The sequence below is a fragment of the Urocampus carinirostris genome, chromosome 7 (assembly GCF_059441175.1).
Source record: "Urocampus carinirostris isolate Australia breed hairy pipefish chromosome 7, RoL_Ucar_1.0, whole genome shotgun sequence".
Lineage (NCBI taxonomy): Eukaryota > Metazoa > Chordata > Actinopteri > Syngnathiformes > Syngnathidae > Urocampus > Urocampus carinirostris.
In genome coordinates, this window is record NC_142355.1 from 15,804,078 (window position 1) to 15,826,408 (window position 22,331).

Here is a 22,331-nt window from a genome sequence, read left to right on the forward strand (position 1 = left end):
ATAAAAACCTTAACGGAATGGTTCTATGGTGTTTGCTTTACGTTTTTTTTCTCACGACCCGGATGTAAAAAACAGACCATTCAAACAGTCATTCATTTTTACGGTCAACGTAAGTGTCATATCCACAGGTTTGTGTGGTTGCTCCATAGTTTCATCTACATAAAGCATTGCCATACTTTGATAAAACAAAAACAAACAGGGACTATGGAATTAGGTAAAGCACTAACATACAGTATTTGGCTAAAAGTATTAGATTTGATTCTTTTAAAATAGTAACTCTTGACAACCAGTAAATGCAGATTTTCTTTTATTTTTCTTTGCAAAGTACTTACTGTCATTATTCGCTATGGACATTCTTTTCAAACATATCTTTGATATCGTTTCCGACAGTGACACGGAACATATAGAAACAAGTGGGGTAGTAGCAAATCTGGATTAATGGCATTTGCATCATGCTAGCAAAGGAGAAATTGGACTACCTCGATCAGAAAGTCCCCCGTCCTCAGTCCGGCCCTCCAGGCCACGCCCTCCACATCCACCGACTCCAGGTACTGCAGAGCGGGAAATGCTGGGGTTGGCGTGAACTCTTCAATGGGCGTCTCAGCTATATGAGAAGATCCAGAATAAAAAGGAAAATTATTTCATCTTTCCACTGTTAGCTTTCATTGCACTCCACGGCTCATGACATTATTGCCAATATTACCTATACCTATACCAGCGGTACTGGAAGTGCAATGAACCAATGTCATTCGAGCTCTTAAACTCTACCCTGGCAACTGTTGCTATGATCAAGTTCACAGGGATTGTTTATGGAAAATTCTGCGGATCGCTGCTCAAATCATACATTGTGACGATCCAAAGTAATGAAATGAGTAAAAAAGTAGCAACATTGAATTGTTGTACTAATACAACTACGATATATCTGTTTAATTGTGCACACTACTTCATCAGGGATATTTTAATGCTAAAAATACTTCTGGATGATTATTACAAAGACACTTTAACTCTGGCTTACTCTCTAAAAGGCACATTTATTTGTCTGTGACCAAAAGGGAGCATTTTATAGTTGTATCAATATATATATATATATATATATATAAATGATGTCACAGTTTTATCCATTCACATAGAGTGTAAGTCTGGAAAGCCACATTAAGTAAAAGCAGTAACTAGCACACTTTTGGAGAACCATGGCACTTTATCTGATTTTGGTGAGTGACACGAAGGATATAATTTTTTATTTAATGTCAAGTTAGATGCAGTAATAACGTCTATTTGCCTAATGGCATAGATCATAATTGTCGACCTCATTGGATTGCTAACAAACAGTGCATATATGTAGTTGTTTGTTGGTGTAATTACATTGTAAACAATGTACACTATGCTGTTGTTTGTATTTCTCATTTATTGTTTTTTTTTTCAATCGTGCAACATACATTACAAAATAAACAAAAAATTACATGAAAAGAGAAAAGGGATGACAGGTTGAAGCAAAAGGCTTATAAGAAACCCGCCCACAAAATAATTTTAGACGCTTCTTACATCAAAGATTTTAAACAAATGATCACATTTTAACAAACAAATGCCTGCAGATGAGTGTAGCGTGGGCATCTTAGCTGGAAGACAGGTGAGACAATAACTTGAAGCCTTACCAGATTTGATCAAAATCTGAAAAACTAAACATTGCATTTTACACATTTTTTAAAGGCTAGGTCGAGCTGTTTCCAAAAGTGGCCATTTGGAGACGACAAGTTTATGGTTATAAAACCTCTGCGACCTTGTGTTTTACTTTGGCCAAATTTTTAGACATTTTGAAAAAGTTGTAAATGTTTGACTTATCTTTCCAGAAGTCATTCAATGATTGTGCACATTTGGCCGTAATAATGGTGCGTAAAAATGAATCACAATTGGCGTTACGCATGTTTATTAAAGGTCTAATTTAAATATCTTCCAAACATCTGAGTATCTTTCTTTTGAGAATTTCATTGGCTAACCAATGTGTCAATCATCATTTGAATCCGTTGCTACTGGCTAAATATATTCGAAGCTAAATGAGGCGATATCTGTTTTATTAAAACAGGCCCTTATTGGCTAATACAGGTTGTGGACCATGAAAAAAGTTATTGGCTCAGAGTGGTGTCAATCAAAAGGTCAGAGGTTAACGGCCATATACATTTCCAATTAGATATATATATATATATATATATATATATATATATATATATATATATATATACATATACATATAGATACATATATATAGAATTTTAACGTTAAAGGGTTAAGAGTGGGGTACAAGGGCCCGACGCGATCAAGTGAAACCTGCTGTTATGACAATAATAATGACAATAAAGACAGCACGGCGGCGCAGTGGTTAGCGCTTGTGCGGCACAGTTCATGTCATGGGAACCTGTCGTGGGTTCAAATCCAGCTCCAGACTTCCTGTGCGGAGTTTGTATGTTCTCCCCGTGCTTGCGTGGGTTTCCTCCGGGCACTCCGGTTTCCTCCCACGTTCCAAAAACATGCATTTCAGGTGAATTGGCCGGTCCAAATTGTCCCTAGGTGTGAATGAGCGAATGAGTTGTCTGTCCCTGTGTGCCCTGCGATTGGCTGGCAACCAGTTCAGGGTGTCCCCTGCCCACTGCCCGGAGATGGCTGGGATGGGCTCCAGCCCCCCCCGCGACCCTAATGAGGATAAGCGGTACGGCTAATGAGATGAGATAAAGACTGTTCTATTATATTTGAGCCGATTCTATTTTTTGTCATCCTCCTCCATACTTTTATTGTGTTTTATTTGAACAATTCATGCAGCAGTTTGCTTATTGGTTTCAGTGTAAAGGTGCTTGTGAAATGATACCGTGTTTTTTTCCAAAGTAGAAATTTATGCGTGAAACGAGACAGTCAAACTGCAAAATGACGAAGGAAAACTGTTCGAGTTTGAGATCATTACTGAAATCTTCATCTCATACTTTTAGAAAATGCAATTTCGGACGGTTTCAAAACGTCAGAAAGAGGTGGGAATTTAAATATAACTAAAAATATGAAGAATATAGACTTTCTACTGCGTGACATCATTCATGGTCACACTTTCAACTCTATATTTTGAGTATTTGATGACGCTAACACGCTGAATTGCTTAGGAGTGCAAAAGAAGCATGCATCTAAACTAAGTTTACCACTTTTACTATATGATCTTGAGCATTTTTCTGGACAAGCACACAACGTTAAAAAACACTCACACACTTGAACGTGAGTGTGGGCCTTTCAATTCCACAGTTACTAAATGATCAAGAAGTAAAAGTAGAGTCCTGCCAAAGGGCTTGACAGTAGGTTTCTATGGTAACTGTCACTAAACCTTTCAGGAAAGGAAAGAAAATACAAGCGAGAGCGCAGCGGTGTCTGCAAAATGTAAGTGTCATGCTTGAGCAGCAGATGTGGCCGCGGTCACTTACACATTTATAAAAGCACAACCACACACACACTCTCGCATCCGTGCCGGAAATATAAAAACCACTCAACTCCTAATTCATTGAATTGCTCTAAAGTACACTACATTAATAATAGGGCTCACCTTTTGCTCCGCGCAGGACAAAACCAAAGCCTTCATTTTCTTTCTTCTGTAAGACTGCATTCTTCTCCTCTATGATGTAATCACTAAGGAGGGAACAGATGAGGAGAATAAAATCGTACTCTTAAAGTGCACGAACACACATTGGCATAAGGCGGTTTGAGCAATATGGCATCTGAAGAGCGATCCAAGACTCAACCACAGTTGTGACGGACATAAGCGACTCGGAGGTGATGCTAATAACAGACAAATAATCGCAGACTCATTCCAGTTTAAGATGAAAATTCTCAACACCACCATATGTCCCATTTCGAGCCTTTTAAAATATGCTTTTAGGTACTGAAGGGACACTCTATAATATTTGACTAGTGTCAATGCATTATGTAGTGCAACCAAAAACATGTGCTATTAAGATTGTCCCCAATTTTTTCCTGTACTAAGGTCTAATGTATGAAAATATTCCCCAGGGCCCGGCCCAATGATAATATTAGTAATAATACCGTAAAATTCGGACTATAAGCCGCGACTTTTTTTCCCAAGCTTTCAACCCTGCGGCTTATGCAATGATGTGGCTGCAAGGGGCGATGGAGGAGTAAAGGTCAGAGTGAGACACCTGGAATACATGTGTTAAGGAAGACGCAAGTTTAATGTAACTTCGTGCTTTGTGAATGAATAAAACATGAACAGACCCTCATCATGGAAAAGGTGTCAATCAAAATGGGAGCGCTAGCTAATATATTGGGAATCATTTTATGAGTCTGTTTATCTGTTAACGAAATTAATGTGGCGAGAAGCAACCTCCAACGAAGCAGAAACGTTTAAGGCCGATTTCTATTCATTTGTCGGCATTATCGTGTGTTTTGGAGAAAATATTTTACACGATTGGATTCTATGGATTGTACATGATGTAACAAAGCCATTTTTGTGGACATTCAAAGAAGTTGAAGACGGCCAAAGGTGGTATTAGGGAGTTACCTCAGCTTTATAGTTTTCGGGTATCTTGTTTCACACTCATCATGATGTTTATTACATTGCTGTAAGTTAGATTTTGTATTGTGTGCACCTTTTTCCGAGTACAGGACAGTACTGTAATGCTTTTTTCTGCTGCTACCGGCGTGTGGCGCTGTGACAGGTCACAGGCTTCCTCTTCCTCATTAAACATTCTATATTGTATCTACAGTGCTAAGAACTTTGACATTTTTATTGTTTGATATCTCGTGCATCCATTCAATATGGTTGGTGTAAAGTGTAAAGAAGAGGAAAGCTGTTTCTTTTAAAATTAAAGTGGAATAAGAAAGCTTGATGCGGTTGAGAAAATAGTTGGATCGCTTTTTTCCGGCTACTTTCCAAAACGGAAGAGGAAGTCGCCTAACTCTTGAAGCTCATCTTCCAAAAGTAAGTGGACTTAACTTTATTTTTCTTTATAGCAGCTCGGTAGCCCAGATGGTAGGGCGCCCGCTCCGAGACTGGGAGGTCGCTGGTTCAAGCCTCGGTCGAGTCACACCTAAGACTTACAACATTGGTACCCATTGCCTCCCTGCTTGGCGCTCGGCATTAAGGGTTGGAATTGGGGGGTTTGGTCACCTAATGACTCCCAACACAGCAGTTGGGTCTAAAAACCCGGCGCCGATCGAAGGCGACGAGTCACGTCGATAGCTTCGCGTGACAAAATGATTTCCGGTAGATATCATGTTGATGGTTAATACTGGCTGAATATTAAATAATAAAATAGAGCATATTATTTGATGAATTGTTTATCTTTTAGTACAAAACATTACAGGTTACTTATACAAGCCTTAAATGTACAAAATATAGCAACATAGCAACTTATGAACAAATTCAACTTATGAACAAATTCAACTTATGAACGATCGTCCTGAACTCGTTCATAAGTAGGGCAGCGTCTGTACACAAGAAGCTTTCTTGGGTGTATTTAAGGTCAAAACACAACACACTTGCCACGGTAATTTTGAGCCCACTCTGACATCAAAGCAAACCTTTTAGTAACGTTGTTCGAGATGAGTCAGTTGCTATTGTGCTCGCTCTTGTGTTAGTTTAGCAACAAAACGCTTAGCACTTACCAATACAACACGGAGCTCGTGCTGGTGCAAGCGGCTGTTCGGAAACCAACTTTTCTGCTAGGCGCGAGGCCAGAAGTGGTCTTTATTAAGTCACATGTAACTTCCGCAAAGGTAAATTTAACAAATGCAATTTTATTGTCTTTAGTAAGAGGTGAGTAGTTGAACTGTTAACATGAAATTATCAAAAAAGCAAGCCCTATGAATACTTTTGACCTCCAAATAAGAACAATTTCATTTTAGGTTCAGATTTTATTGTATTGGTGTATGGTCATGGCAACATACAGGCTGCATATTTTTGTCTACTGACAAGTAGATGAAGCATGCTTTTGGCAAATTCCATAAAACCGGGACTCTGGCGACACAAATGACATTTAGAAAACCGAAAAGCATAAATAAAAATGAAAAGCTGACATTTAAAAGAAAGGCTGAGGAAGTTTCAGGAAACAATGGCCGTCATGAGAGCAGTCACATTCAAAGGCCTACTAAAATTGCAACATACTGCATTTCCCTCCAAACCAAAAGAAAGCAAATGCGGGAATACATTTTTAGATTAAGATTGAGAGCTTGGATACACTCATAAATATTTACAGTATACTTACAACTATTCGGATGATGAGTGTTTGAATATGGTTAGTTTTGTGCCACAAATAAGGATGAAAATATGACTTTCAGCTTTTAGTTCAGATGCTTGTTGGCTATAGTTTCTTGGGAAATACACTGTATTTATTAACGTATATAGACCTCTTTATACATTTTCTATTTCGATTACACTGACAAGCCTAGGGTGAACACAGTCTCTTTTGCAAAACCAGATAAGACATTAACTTGCCCAGAAGGCGCTCGTAAAATTTTATCGTATTCTTTTTTGTACTTTGAATTTGGAAACTAAGAACTTAATATTTGGATTAAACATTTAAAAATGAACGGAATAATGAATGTATTTATTTGAGAAAATCTATGCGTTTTAACAAAATACCAAATTCAATATTACTCAATTTTTTCAACCTACCAACCTACCTACCTAACTACTCACCTGCCCACCCACGGAATCATCCACTCACTCATCCGTCCAACTCAAGACAAAAATCCCCTCACCTGTGCATCCATCAATCCAAGCTTTCCTTAGATCATTTATCGATCCATTCATGGATGGGTGCATCCATCTATCCAACCAAGCCAGAAATCACTCCAATTTTTTTTCCATCCATCCATTCCATCTTCAAAGCAGGGAATTTTGTGAATCCACATAACAGAAAATCAAGCATATCCATTTAATATCAATAGTTCAGCTTTACTGTGGGTGAAGTGGAGAACGTCTCCAAATCTTTTATCAGTGCAGTAACAGCATAATGCCTTTAGATGTCATTAAATACCACAACAATCTTATTGTCCAAGTAGCTCTGACAAACCGACTCTTTTGGGAGTTGTGGTCACGACAAAGGATAAAACTACATTTGGGCACAAATGAGCAAGGACAGGGTCTTACCTGTACGAGGTGAAGTTGTCATAGGATCCCACAGTGTAGTGTCTAAACAGTCTTTTGGTGCGGTCCTCTCGAGTCTCTACAGAAGAAAACAACGCAATATTACAAACACAGGTGACAAAGCCTAGCTACACTGTCACAACATTCCGACATTTTTAAAACTCATTTCACTATTCACGTACATTTTAAGACGGTAATAACAGGCATCTGTTTTAAGTTGCTTTGTGTACAGCATTTTGGCAGCAGTGAGTTAGTGGGTCTATTTTAGTGAATTGGTAGAATGCAGTCTTGACACTCGACGGACAATAAGAGACAAAAAAAAAACATTCAAATTCATGGATTTAAAGAAAGCATATGACAGGATAGATCATAGACATTGTGGCAAGTGTTGAGGATATAACAATTGGGTGGCAGGTTGCTGCGTGCTGTGCAGCAAAGCTTGTATAAGGATAGTAAATCTTGTGTGAGAGTGGGCAGTGAAGTGAGCGAATGGTTTCCGGTAAGAGTAGGTTTGAGGTGAGGGTGTGTCATGTCACTTTGAATGTTAAATTTGTATACGGCTGGAGCGTGAGGAGCGTGGAAGAGCAGGGAGAGCAGGTATTGTGCATGAGGGTGGGTTGCATGTAAGTCAGCTGTCGTTTGTGGATGACACTGATTTGGTGGCTTACTCTGCAGCAAGACTGAGTGCTTTGGTTGAGGAGTTTAAGAGTGTGTGTAAGAGAAGGAAGCTTAAGGTGAATGCAGACAACAGTAAGGTAATGAGGTGTTCGAGAGGTGGTGAGATAGGTGGAGTAGAGATTTTGATGAAGGGTGTAAAGCTGCATAAGGTAGATGGTTTTAAGTATTTGGGTTTGTATGTGGCAGCAGGTGATGGTTTGGGGGGGGATGTTAAGAAGAGGTTGAGGGAAGGGTGCAAGGCAATCGGTGTGCTGAACGGATAGTTAAAATGTAGAGATCTGCGAATGGATTGAAATGAAATTAAATGAAATGATCTGCATTTATATAGCGCTTTTCAAGTCAAGACTTCCCAAAGTGCTTTACAGTGTGCTTCACATTTCCCAATAGCGGCCGTGCAGCCATGTAAGGCGCTAACCTGCTTATTGGGGGCTTTAGGGGTTCAATGTCTTACCCAAGGACACTTCGACATGTAACACGGAGGAGCTGGGAATTCGAACTGCGATCTCTTGATCCTAAGACGAGCGCTCTACCTCCTGAGCTACTGCCGCGAGGATTGTAAGAAGGTATGGTTGTACCAATGTATGGCTCAGAGGCATGGGGTTTGAGAGAAAATGAGCGTGATAGGTTAAATTTCTTTGAAATGAGATGTTTGCATAGTATGTGTGGAGTGAAATGACTGAATAGGTTAAGGAATGAGGAACAACGTGATGCGGAAGTGATAAACCAGTATAAGCTGTCGGGCCTTTCTGCTGATGAAGGGTTGCATGGCACGACAACTGAACCCTTGTTGTGCTGTGGGCTTAATGTTTGGTAATAAGGTTGGGAAGAGCGAAGTGGAATGAATATTTGGTGTATTTGAGTGTGTTCTTGACTCTAGCCACTTCCCATTAGGGGGATATGGCTGTGGTATATAGATAGATGGATCAAGTCATTAAGCGGATTTAATAGCAAGTGACATTTGAAACACATAACTTATTTGTGTGTGCACATTTACGTGTGTGACTGACTGACAGTGATGCACTGTCAGCCAACATGCTGTTGAATTGATTTGTCATGTGTTGCATGTGCATTTCAGTGTCGTTATGTGACATACTATGAACTGCCCATGCTGCGAGTTCTCCATTTCACGCTCTAATCTGACACATCATCCATCACTCGCTGGTAAGTAGTATTTACTCTTGTGTTTGACAGTCACTTCTATTTGCTGTATCAACCCTTAGAGAATAAAATGTAGGCCTTCACTTATCAGCCTCTTGAGCATTCATTTGACGTACGAAACTATAGGTCAGGAATACAGTCAGCAAACTACATATGGCCTGTTGGGCTTTTGAATCCGGTCCGCTAAACAAAAATAGTAAAATTAAAATATTGCAAAAAGTACTACTACTTTTTTTCCCTTTTACTGCAATTTCTGCATTTCCCCAAAGGAAAGCACACTCAAACTACACAGAACATTCTTAAAAGCACACTATCTGTTCCTAGCTGTACGATTGGTGAACGGGACAATAGTGAGGCTTCAGGTCATGGAAAGGATTATTAAATCAAGGCTTATTAATTGCTAAGGGAGGTGGACATGAAAATAAGGAAAGAAAGAAGGAAATAAGGAAAGAAAGGAGGTAATAAGGGAGCCAAGGTGAGGGGAAAGAAGAATAAAAATATAAATTCAAGGAAGGAAGGAAGCAAGGGAGGTTTAGGAGGTAGGAAGGAAGGAAGGAAGGAAGAAATAAAAAAAGGAAGAAAGGAAAGAAGGAAGAAAGGAAAGAAGGAAGGAAGGAAGGAAGGAAGGAAGGGAGGGAGGTTTATGACATGAAATGATCTGCATTTATATAGCGCTTTTCAAGTCAATGACTTCCCAAAGCGCTTTACATTGTGCTTCACATTTCCCAATAGCGGCCGTGATCTGTGCAGCCATGTAATAATAATAATAATAATAATTTCCTTTGTATTGTCATTCTTTGTAACAATGTACACAGAACGAAATGTCGATACACCTGACCCGTTGTAGCGAGTCGGTGCAGCCGCAGCCAGAGGGCGCCGCCATTATACCAATTAGGTATGTGTCGGTCGAGGCGCGAACCAGCGACCTCCCAGTCTAAGGCGCTAACCTGCTTATTGGGGGTATTGGGGTTTCAGTGTCTTACCCAAGGACACTTCGGCATGTAACACGGACAAGCCGGGATCCCTTAATCCTAAAACGATCGCTTTACCTCCTGAGCTACTGCCGCCCCAGGTTTAGGAAGGAAGGAAGGAAGGAAGGAAGGACGGATAGATAGATAAAAGATAGGATAGATAGATAGATAGATAGATAGATAGATAGATAGATAGATAGATATACTTTATTCATCCCTGCAGGGAAATTCACATTTCCAGCAGCATCCCTGCGCTGAAAACAATACAATAATAAAGCAAAAATAATACAATATACAAATTTGCAATGTGACGTGCTATTACCCACTGTAGCGTGTTATATAGAGCATCTAGATAGTGCTACACAGAATACACATTGCAATAAAATACGGTAATATGCAATGTAGGGGGTGTGGTTTAATGTGGGCCTTTAGTCCGCCGGGTGGAGTTAAAGAGCCTCATGGCATGAGGAAGAAAAGATCTCTTCAGTCTGTCCGTGGTACAAGACAGTGACAGCAGTTTGTCGCTGAAGCTGCTCTTCAAGAACACCAACAGCGTCTTATTCCGAAGTCTCTTGAGAAAAGGACGCCTCTCACACTTACTCAAAGAAGTAAGGAAGGAAAGAATCATGGGAATAAAGAAAGGAAGAAGGAAAATAGAAAGGCAAGGTGGAAGGAAAGACGCTTGGGAAGAATAATGCAAGGAAGGACAGACAGAGCAATTATCTAGACAAAACTTCTTAAACAGTCCCAAATTTTCCTTCAATTACGGTAGCTTTGGTGCCGTGATAAAAAGACACCCGCGTTTCCTGCTTAGCACGAGAGTCACGGCGAGCAGCACGGGTGTCGTTCCAGCGGCAGCCGACTTTTATGACGGATCCTCTGGTGGACACGCAGACATCTTTGCTGTCCTTGTCTGAAGGGCACATGTGGCAACCCTCGCACAGTCGCTCAACATCGCTGAAAAAGGAATTAACCTACGCTGTCTTGCTACTGATAGATAAGAGCTGCCGAAAAACACGCGTACAGGCACACACGCGCACACTTATCGAGTAAGCCTCATTGACTTTGTAAATCTTTGCTCCAACACCCTGACTCATCGGATTCTCCCCGCTCATGCAGAGAATGTTAACCTCCTAAACTAGGTGAATTGTGGCCTCCGGCCAGGGGGACAAAGTCAGACGTGTCTAAAATAACACTCATTTATTTACTTGAAAACCAGCCTTAAAAAAAGTCCAAATGAGTCAACTTTTAGGATTTATAGTAGCACATCCACAAGAAGATTCACCACAGCGACAATTTGTAAAAATGTTCCCTTTCTATGTGGACAGTCAACAAAAAATGGACTTACTTAAAAGTTCAAAACTAACCCAAATATTTACCCTTTAGTTTTAACTGTGCAATAATCACGCCAAATTTCATTTTTTTTTCTTTACAACATATAAGAACAATGTGATTAATTCGGGAACATTTGACATGACTTCTTCACAATTCCCACAAAATAGTTTAATTCATCAAACTCTATTGGGCCGATTCTGATGTGAAGCAGAACAGACACACTTTCCAGCAAGAGTTAGGCTCGATCCCAATCACTCCCCATTCCCCTCAATTTTACTCACTCTTGCAAAACACATTCGCAGTGTGGAACCCAAGTTTTACAAAGTCAGTACAGGAGCGCCCGAGCTTCTTCCTTGCCACGCCCCCTAAGTATTTCCGACCAGCTAGAAGCAATCAAGGGAGGGAATGAACCAATTAGATGTGTTTATACTGTGTTGTGTTATTGAACATTATTCCTACAGAGGACACTATAGCACTAGTAAAATCAAAGAGGCACAGTAAAGGGGTTACGGGATAAGGAAGAATAAAGAATGAAGCACAGTACTCATTTTCTGGCATACTTAAGTCTTTTGCAAATGAACGCTTCAATTTATCGTTGTAATAAGTTCCAATGTTACAATCTTGAAAGTCAGATTTAAAAAAAACACAAAAATGATAAAGAATGAGTAACTATTGCACATGGCACAACACACAATAAGATATAATTCTGAGACAAACTTAACCTCACCAAAGAAGTGAAGGGGGCAGGAGAAAGATAAACAAAGCAAAAGGGGACGGTGGAAGAGGAAGCAATGGGATAGAGCCCTAATCTAGCATCTCATTTATTCTTCATTGAATTTTTTTACACTATTTGTCGCCCTTTACAGTTCTATCTTGATACACACATCAGATTTCAAAAGCATGTCAGCAACTGACATTATTTAGCAAGTCATTTTTTTCCCAATCAATTTTTCTTTTAGATGTTTTTCCTCGTTTAAAAGACGTACTAGTTATCTTTGTAAAATTAGTTTTCAAACTTGATCAGTTGCACAATGAAAATGTATTGAAAGTTGAAGTGAGTTACAAGTTGTTTTTTTTTTTCAAAATGATTCTTTTATTTTGGCTCTACCAACTTTATTTATGCTTATCATTTTTTGGAGCCTCTTTACATTCAAGTAGGGTTGTAAACTAAAAAAGAAAAATCCAGCTAGTATCCATGCCTCTCAAAAGAAAACTATTCATTCATCCAACCCTGCTCCTTAAATCATTTAAAGGAAAACTTCCTCAACTAAAAGTCTTGCCTATTTCTGGATACATTTAGCAGACTGACAATGGGATAAGGTGAGAGAAAGAAAATTGGAGAAATGCCAGCACAAATCCTCTAATGCAGGGGTTTGAAATCTATACAACATACAGTATATGGCTCCTTTCATGAGTACATATGGCTTGGAGACTTAACCAGTACAACAACTTGATACATGTATATATATATATATATATATATATATATATATATATATATATATATATATATATATATATATATATATATATATATATATATATAAAAACACGCCTGCAAAGCTGAGATTCGGTCAAGTATTATATAGAACACAATTTTCACAACAGTTCACAGTGAAGGTGGCACACCAACAGACCCCACTGTGGCTGTATATTGCTAAATAATCATTTATATGAAAGTTAATTGAACAATCTATGTTCACTGTTGAGACACTTTATGATGAAAAGCCAATAAACACATTTTAAAGCTTTAGCAAAGCACATAGAGCAATTTGATTGGGTTTGCGTTAAAAATGAGTGGAGGTATACACAGGACAAGACATGTGCACTCCTTCTCACACAACACTGTCTGGACTGAAGGTAAATACAAGGGTATCCTCGTTTGCAATATTTTGTGACATTTTTACAAAAGCAACACCGATTCCTCACCACTAGACCACCGGTTACGGTTGCTCTATGAAAAGGTATTTGATCTCATCTTATTATCACACTATTTTCAGTCACGGTACCAGAGACAAATGTAAAAGAATGGAGAAAACAGAACAATGTTCTGAAACATTTTGATAAATACAAAACAACAGGATGACGAATCAGACTTTGAAGGATATTGAATAAATACATTGTAAATTTTATCTTGGTATCCTGATCATATTTCACGTTGTCAATAAATTATTTCAATCATTCACACATGTATTCAACAATGTTTGTCACTCACAATGTCTACTTTGAGATAAGAAAATATACAGATTTTATATAAAAAACAATAGTGGTCCTTTTTATACATGAGTGCATGTTACATACAAATAAATATGGTAAGAAACCTTGAGAAGCGATTCAAAAGGAGATAATCTTCCCTTCAGGATGACCAGACTCCAATGTATGTTCCAAGGCATATAATTTCCAGATATAGAGAATTTGAAACAAAAAGTATGACCCTATTTAGTCATCCTAAAGAGTTGGAACTAACTATAACAGTAATAACGTCGTCCCAAAAAATTAAACACTCAAGTAAATACACCTGGCAAATACTCCTATGGGCACCTACTGAAACCTTGTTCAACAGCTACCACTGGACTTACCCCAGTAAACATGGCACCATATTGTGCCATCTTGATCCACCTTTACCACTGCCCCGTTGATCTTGCTGCACACTACAGGCAGTTCGGACACCATAACGGGATGCCAGTCCATGTTACATCCCGTTTACGGTTCAGACACCGGGGTCTGTCCCTTGAGACGATCCCACCGTGAGACGGCCGCCTTCCTTGCTTGCCTCAGCTGCATTTTCTTTCCTTTTCCAACAGCAAAAAGTGTGTCAGAGTCTTCGAGCCTCCAGCAAACAATTGCCTCACAATCTCTCTCTCCCTATCCCCTCTCTCGCTTGCTCAGATTTCGGCGGGTTTGCTCGAAGAGCCTTTGGAGAACTCCTCGTTACCGCCTGGGTCTCGTCACCGACCGAAAATACCTCGGCACTCGTCAAAGTGGAAGAAGCTTTGAATAATTCAGTGCCAATGCGCTTACAACAGCCAAACGCTTGTTGACAAACACTTGGTGAGATTGTCAGTTTTAAATGCTTCAGAAGGCAACAACAATGCCAACGCATTAACAGTTACATGAAGGTTCAAGTTGGACTGTGATGACCTTTCACGATCTCGCCAAAAATTAAGAATATTACAAACAGCAGCGCCATTTTGACATATGAGTGACTTTAGAACGCTGGCTGGCAACATTTTCTGTACCACAGACCAGTTTAATGTCTTATTATTTTCTCATGGCCCAAAAACATTAGTAACAATAACAACAAAAATAATACACTCAAATTCACTGGATGATTAAAAGACCGCTAGGGATTTAGATGACAAAGTAAAACAAATTTGATTTTATCTCATCATCACACTATTTTTACTCACAGTACCACATTGTAAAATGTTGTTTTGGCTGAACACGTTCCCATAATGCTGGATTACAATGTAGCAATGTGAGTAGAAATAGAGTGGCGATGAGATCAAATGGAATGCCTTTCCCATTGTTATTTACAATCGTAGTGGGAGAGTGGTTTGGCTCCAGAGATGTCGCGGTCGCAATTCCAGTTTGATTCCCGGTACATCCAATGCTGAGCAATCGTGGACTGATCAATTACGGTAATATACTATCGTAAAACCTCGGTATAATGTGCACCCAAATTTTGACTTTGTTTTTCCTTTTCTTTGTGTGCAACCATGTACGAATTGATCCAAGACCAGGTACCGCTGCACATCCCAGAGGTTGCCAACCAATGCTTTAGAATAAAGAGAGCAAAATGGGAAGAACACTGCACCAGCAATAACTCATTGCTGGTCAGTGGTGGAATCAGGGGATGCAGGAGAGGCATGACCATTAAATTTCAACTTGAAAAATATATTAAATGTTTATATATTTTTTGTTTAGCTATACCGAGTATTATCATTTAAGATTTTCTCTTTTTAAGTCATAGTCAATTGAATCGCAGGATTAGTATGCAACTAATTGAGCTGAGCAGATGCAGAGTAAGACATGCAATTCTCTTGTCTCATGTGTGTGATAGAGAGACCAATGATTTTCATTTGGCAATCAAATTCATGATAGGATTATAAAGATTCAGCAATTAAAAAAAAAAAAAAACACAAAATTGTGAAATTAAAATGGACATAACTTGAACACAGGATACATATAATCATTTCAATACACTGTATTTGAAATATTGTATTTCCACAATGACAGGTGAGGCACAGCCTCTCCTGACTGCATGTCATATATTTGCATATACAGAGACCCTCTCCCTAATTGCTGCATTGGTTATTGTTGGTTCACTCTTTTGCAGAAAAAAAAAAATCCAACGGATGCATTCGCATCAACATTTCGGCAGCCAAGATTCATGCCGATTGGCCAGCACCCCATTGACTTGAAAAATTCAATGCCGATTTCCCAATTTATATTGTAGCATTTTTCATACCGTACTGTGAATGTACACCTGCTCTGCTTTTCTCTCTTTGTCTCGGTGAGTTTTTGTCCAGCGCCCTTTGTCATGCAGCCTAAACGATGCGTAAAATCTGCCTAACCATTTTTTTCTCTACCCCCCCAAAAAAACACAAAACATCAACAAGTTTGAAATCAAACTGTTTTCTATTTGTTCTCTTTTTCTCAGTCGGTAAGCCGGCTTTAATAAAAGTGTCCCCGCCAAAAAAGGAAAACATGAAATATGTAAAGTTTAACATCTAAATCTAACAGTTTTCTATCTATTATCTCTTTCTCTTGCTCACTCTCTGTCGTTAAGTCTGCTTTTAATTAAGGTACGCCCCCCTAAAACAAAACAACATAACAAACTAATTTAAAATATGCAGTGTTTACCTTTAAAATGTAACAGTTTTCTATTTGTTCTCTCTCTTTCTGTCAGCAAGTCAGCATTATAGAAGGTGCGCCTTCCCCCCAAAATACAAAAAAACATCAACTAATATAAAAAAGGTACTGTTTGCCTTTAAAATCGAACTGTTTTCTATTTGTTATCTCTCTCAGTCGGTGAGTCGGCTTTAATGAATGTGTGCCCAATTCCAAAAAAGAAAAGCATCGATTAATCTATAATATGTCGGGTTTACTGTTAAAATATTTCAGTTTTCTCTCTCCCTCTCTCTCTCTGATGTTAAGAGGGCTTTAATAACAAAACAACATAAATTAATTTAAAATATGTACCGTTTTACCTTTAAAATGTAACCATTTCCTATTTGTTTTCTCTCTTTCTGTTGGTAAGTTGGCTTTAATCATCCAAAAGTCTAAAAAAATATATATAAATATGTACTGCTTACCTTTAAAATCTAACGATTTTGTATTTGTTCTCTCTATCTATGTCTTTCTGTCGGTAAGTGGACTTTAATACAGGTGCGCCCCCCCAAAAAATAAAAAATGTATATAAATATGTATTGTTTACCTTTAAAATCAAGCTGTTTTCTATTTGCTCTCTTTCACTCCCTCTCTCTCTCACTCACTCTCAGTTGATAATGTGGCAAGTCAGCTTCAATGAAGCGCATCAAGGAAAAAAAACATGGACTAATTTAAAATACTGTTTATCTTTAAAATCAAACGGTTTTCTACTTGCTCTCTCTCTCTTTCTCTCTGTCTCTCTCTTTCTCTCTCTCTCTCTCCCTTAATGAATTTGCGGTTGGTTCTGCTCCCCATGAACTGAAAGATCTCTGTATATTGCACAAGGTGTATATCACCCCAAAAAAGTTTGAAATCCGCCTGTACAAGTGATTTGGAAGAGTTTTTGCTCAGCTTTTGTGAAGACAGATTTGGTGTCAACGTTTGGACACCGATAGTACAAAATCGGTTTCGAAGGAGAGCAATGGAGGAAATCTGCAGTGAACCGGCGCCCGCACTCTTGATGTTATCAGGCGAATGTGCGCGTTTATGTGCATGTGACCTGCTGTCCTCCAATCAGGCTTCCTTGTCAAGCGCGATATGTCTTCTCGAGTGGAGAAGCTCCACGGTGATTCATCCCTGCCATCATTTTTTTACCATCAGGCCGTCGCCTTCTATTACCCTTCCGTGTGGCTTGCTCCTCAGCCGAGTGAAAGACGTCTCGCGTCGCACCTGATGAAAAACAGATTCGCTCAAGCGACGACACACACTCGCGTAGACTCGTACAACGGGGCGCTCCATACTAGTAGCACCCTCCTCTCCATTTCCCCTTTTTTGAGCCATCTGTCCGATATTGCTGACTCAGCTCGGCTTTAATATCAGACCCGTCTTCCAAACGGTGCTTTACAGTCTGCACCTTGGCTTGCCTTTCTCATAATAAGATGGATTAGTCTGATATGCTAAAGTCTGCTGACTCCACACAATACATGTTACACACATAATCGTTTAGTATGTGTGTATTTTATGTTTCACGTGTTGATTGCATCTTTTCTGTGTTTATCAACAATAATATTAAATACAACTCATTACATGCGACGGCATTGTGTGACTCATAGTAGCCTTTGTTACTCTGGTCACAGCTCTCTGTAGGTCAAGTCAAGTCAAGTCATTTTTATTTGTATAGCCCTTAATCACAAAAAGTCTCAAAGGGCTTCACAGGTTATTACACAGACTATTTTTTCAGACTATTATTACACCATCCCCTGATCTGGAACCAACACGAGGGCAAGGAAAAACTAAAAAACCTCAACATGAGGAAAATGAAGAAACCTTGAGATAGGACCGCACATGTGGCATCCCCCCAGGATTACCAGACAGCAAAAGATGTTGCAATCACAAATAATACAGAGATATTGTCCAAGAAAATTATAGGTTATTCATATGCTATAGAGTAGAAGTGTATTTTAAGCTTAGATTTAAACATTTCTACTGAGGTTGCAGATGGGATCTCAGGGGGAAGAGCATTCCACAGCACCAGTGCCCGGATAGGTCATTCACTGGATCCCCCTGTGTGTTTCTAGGATCTTGCTCACCGTTCTTGTTATCATTTTGACATCACGGTGTGAGATCTTGCATGGAGCTTGAGATCGAGGTAGATTAGAATCGCTCCCACAATTGATTTCTTTACACCAACCTTTCAACTTTTGCAGATTCCATTTTCCCAGCCTAGTGCAGGTCTACAAATTTGTCTCTGGTGTCATTCAACAACTTATTGGTCTTGGCCACACCAGAGTTTGAAGTGTAACTGACTGAGGATGTGGTCAGATGTCTTTTATACCGTTAATGATTTAAAACAGGTGCCAAATAATACAGTTAACGTAACAGCCTAAAATCTTGTAGGTGACCAAATACTCATTTTCCAATCTAATTGGGAAATAATAAAAAAAACAAACAAATGTGATTTTCTGTATTTTTCCACATTCTGTCTCTAATAGTTTATGTTTACCTATGTTTACAATTACAGGCCTCTCAAATCTTTTCAAGTAGGAAAACTTACCCAATTTGTGGTTGACTAAATACTTATTTGCCCCACTGTATTTCATACTCGATGCCATATTCAAGGCCTCACACAAAAGGAAACACTAAAATGTATTCTCTGCAAAATAACTTTAAACTTTTAAACGTGTCTGGGACAAGTAAAGCCTTGGAATATTGTATCTCTGTGAGAACACAATATTTGTTTCTGGACAGGGATGTGTGTAACTGTTTTTGTTGTGACTAGTTTAGTCCCTTAGGGCGGATTTACTCTTTGACCTTACAAATGTACAACCTGAAAATTTGGATGGACAACAAACCTGTATGCAATTTCTCTTTAAAAAGCAGTTTCAGTAGTGACATGCTACGATAAGAAAAGTGACAGCCAGACCGAGAATGCACATACAAGAAACAGCTTTCATGTCAGATGTGTTAACATGACATTTGAAGTGCCAAGGGCAAGACTGGACCTGTGCGATACCGTGACAACAAGGAAAATCGAAGGTAAAGCAAATGGGACACAGACCTTGTCGGTGTTATATTTAGCATATAAAAGATTGGAGCCATTTTTTCATTGTTAATTGGCATGAAAAATCTGAAAAGCACTTGCTTAAGATTAAAGCCTAATCCTTTATGCCAAAGAGTAGCTTCTTCAAAAAAACAATATCTTTTAATTATTCATATCATTCTCTTACCATCATACAAACTTCTTCTTTTATATTAAACCTATAATGGTCTTTTCTACTCTGAATTCTAGCTTCTTCTGTGAGGCTCAAAACTAGCGGCGTAGTGTTCAATAATTTAGTGGCATCGTTTCATAAGTTGCAAAAAATACTCCTAGTACTTCAACACGACCAATGTATGTTTTTCTTATCAAAATTTGCATTTTTGGCTAAGTGCTACTAAGACCCTGGAAAAGACAGTAGTTGAAAAAGCACATTAAATGTGTCTAAAGTTGTTGGGTTATAATGAAAATCAATGTTACTAATAGTTTGAATCTTAAATAAAATTGGATAAATACCGTATTTACTCACATATAAGCCAAATTTAGAACTAAAGAGTACTGAAATCATTGCGTTGACTCGTATGCACATATTTAATTGTCACCAACAGAGAACCTTAGGGAGCGCGAAGGAAGGAACCAAGGGGTAATCAATCAGGCAAAGGATAGCACACAGCCACATAATTTATGGTAGAAGTGTGATGAATTTTGATGATGTTATTTATGAAATTATTTTTGCAATACACCATGCCTAGAGAAAAAGACAATATCATATATTGTTGACTTCAAGCCAAAAGTGATAAAGGCCCATGGAAAACAAGCAACCTCGAAGCAGGAAGAAAGTTTGGCGTTAATGAAAACAATGTCAGACGAACAGGGGATCCAAACATGGACAGTACTCAAAATGGAGGAGATATTTGAGTGGTTTGAAGCCCAGAGACAAAATGGACATAGGGTGTCTCAGCTAAGTGTTTGTAAGCACTCAAAATTGCACATGCCATACCAAGAAACATACTTGGGGAAGTCTGATAATGAGTGAGGAGGATATTTTACACACATATATATATATATATATATATATATATATAGGCAGAGCACGGCGGCGCAGTGGTTAGCGCTTGTGCGGCACAGTTCATGTCATGGGAACCTGTCGTGGGTTCAAATCCAGCTCCAGACTTCCTGTGCGGAGTTTGTATGTTCTCCCCGTGCTTGCGTGGGTTTCCTCCGGGCACTCCGGTTTCCTCCCACATTCCAAAGACATGCATTTCAGGTGAATTGGCCGGTCAAATTGTCCCTAGGTGTGAATGAGCGAGCGAGTGAGTTGTCTGTCCCCGTGTGCCCTGCGATTGGCTGGCAACCAGTTCAGGGTGTCCCCTGCCCACTGCCTGGAGATGGCTGGGATGGGCTCCGGCCCCCCGCGACCCTAATGAGGATAAGCGGTACGGCTAATGAGATGAGATGAGATGAGATGAGATATATGGGCAGCACGGCGGCGCAGTGGTTAGCGCGTGTACGGCACAGTTCTGAGGTCGTGGGAACCTCCTGAGTGGGTTCAAATCCTGCTCCCAGCCTTACTGTGCGGAGTATGTATGTTCTCCCCGTGCTTGCGTGGGTTTCCTCCGGGCACTCCGGTTTCCTCCCACATTTCAAAAACATGCATTTCAGGTGAATTGGCCGGTCCAAATTGTCCCTAGGTGTGACTGAGCGAGTGAGTTGTACGTCCCCGTGTGCCCTGCGATTGGCTGGCAACTAGTCCAGGGTGTCCCCTGCCCACTGCCCGATGATTGCTGGGATGGGCTCCAGCATCCCCGCGACCCTACTGAGGATAAGCGGTGCAGCTGATGAGATGAGATATATATATAAATGATTTGGTATAAATTATTTTTAAATACGTTCAAATCAATTTGTTTTTGCCCTAATGCGAACTTTATCTGTCTTATTTATGAAAGTCAGAACAGCTCGATTGTCCTTTTATTTTTTAAATTTCACTTCATATGTGGTACCATATGTATTCATACCAGATATTTTGCAAAAAAAAAAAAGGAAGCTCACATTTTAGCCTTAATATTATCAATTTAAGATTTAATCCGAGGCAAGGAAAACAATCTTGTCTTGCTACAGGCTTGATGAGCTCTTGTCTGCACCCCATCATTTTGCTAATTAAACCCCCATGGCATATTTTGTCACTGAGCGTTTGTCGTTTAAACCCGTCACCCGAAAAAACAAAAATTTCATTGTGTGTGCGTGCAAAGTAGTGATTACGCTGCAATGAAACGACATTATCCTCCGGCTCTTTGTCACATGTGAGCACGACACAGCAACCAAATGATGAGGTTGGCTGACTAAACAATGCTCGGTCTCCATTTTGGGATAAAACAGTTAGCAATTGGTATGTGGTGTTGTTTATCCAATTACCTCTTTTCCCTTTTTTCACAATATACAGAGTAGATATGGTATATATAAAAAGAATACATTTTGTTACAATATTAAAATGTGTCAGTGCATATAGTTATAATTGTATGAGTTTTCCAATTATATCCTTTACATTATTTTATTCATATAAAATCAATAATCCTATCAACATTTTAATCATGATAATACTTTTGAAGTAATTAATACACTTTATGATTATTCATGTACTTTGATGTAATTAATTACTTATTTACTTCTTGTCTTATTCACGTGAATTCTCAATGTATCAATTTATGAAGTCGTTATGCAGTCCCTGCATTGTTTTGAGCAATGTTTTGATTTACCCTTAGGGGAAGCCCTGAGTCTTGCCTAGAGTCTTATCAAAACACCTGCAGGATAGACAAAAGACTGATGTAAAACTGGGATTGGGGGAATTATCCATTGACTTATGTTTGGTTTTTGTCAAAGCCCCCTTAGATCCATCCCCTGGTACTGTATATAAATGGTTGTCGGCAACTTTGTAAGCATTGCAGCCTTGTTCTGTTCTTACAAGCCCAGACTATACTATTTAATTTTTTGGGTATTTGTTTTTATTGCAATAAAAACTTCAACAGAACTGCTTCATTCCGCATTTCGCTAGCCGGATGTTAAACGAACACGTGGAGGAAGAACAATCTGTCCATGTTCAACATACCTTTCTAAAAGCTGTAGCAAAAAAAAATATATATATACGGTTGCA

At 39.1% G+C, this 22,331-nt stretch overlaps 1 protein-coding gene across 9 annotated transcripts in view; it reads right to left on the reverse strand.

Moving 5' to 3' along the window:
• Positions 1 to 22,331, reverse strand: part of shank3a (SH3 and multiple ankyrin repeat domains 3a) — a 292,611-nt gene that overhangs the window by 40,703 nt on the left and 229,577 nt on the right. For all 9 annotated transcript variants that reach the window (XR_015850861.1, XM_088339875.1, XM_088339876.1 and 6 more), the window contains 3 exons: positions 7,136 to 7,211; positions 3,572 to 3,654; positions 480 to 604 (listed from right to left, as the gene is read on the reverse strand). Coding sequence is in view for 8 of the 9 variants with exons in the window: in XM_088339875.1 (XP_088196001.1) it covers positions 480 to 604; positions 3,572 to 3,654; positions 7,136 to 7,211 (284 nt within the window). In the remaining variant the exon portion in view is untranslated. The remainder of the gene's footprint in view (positions 1 to 479; positions 605 to 3,571; positions 3,655 to 7,135; positions 7,212 to 22,331) is intronic.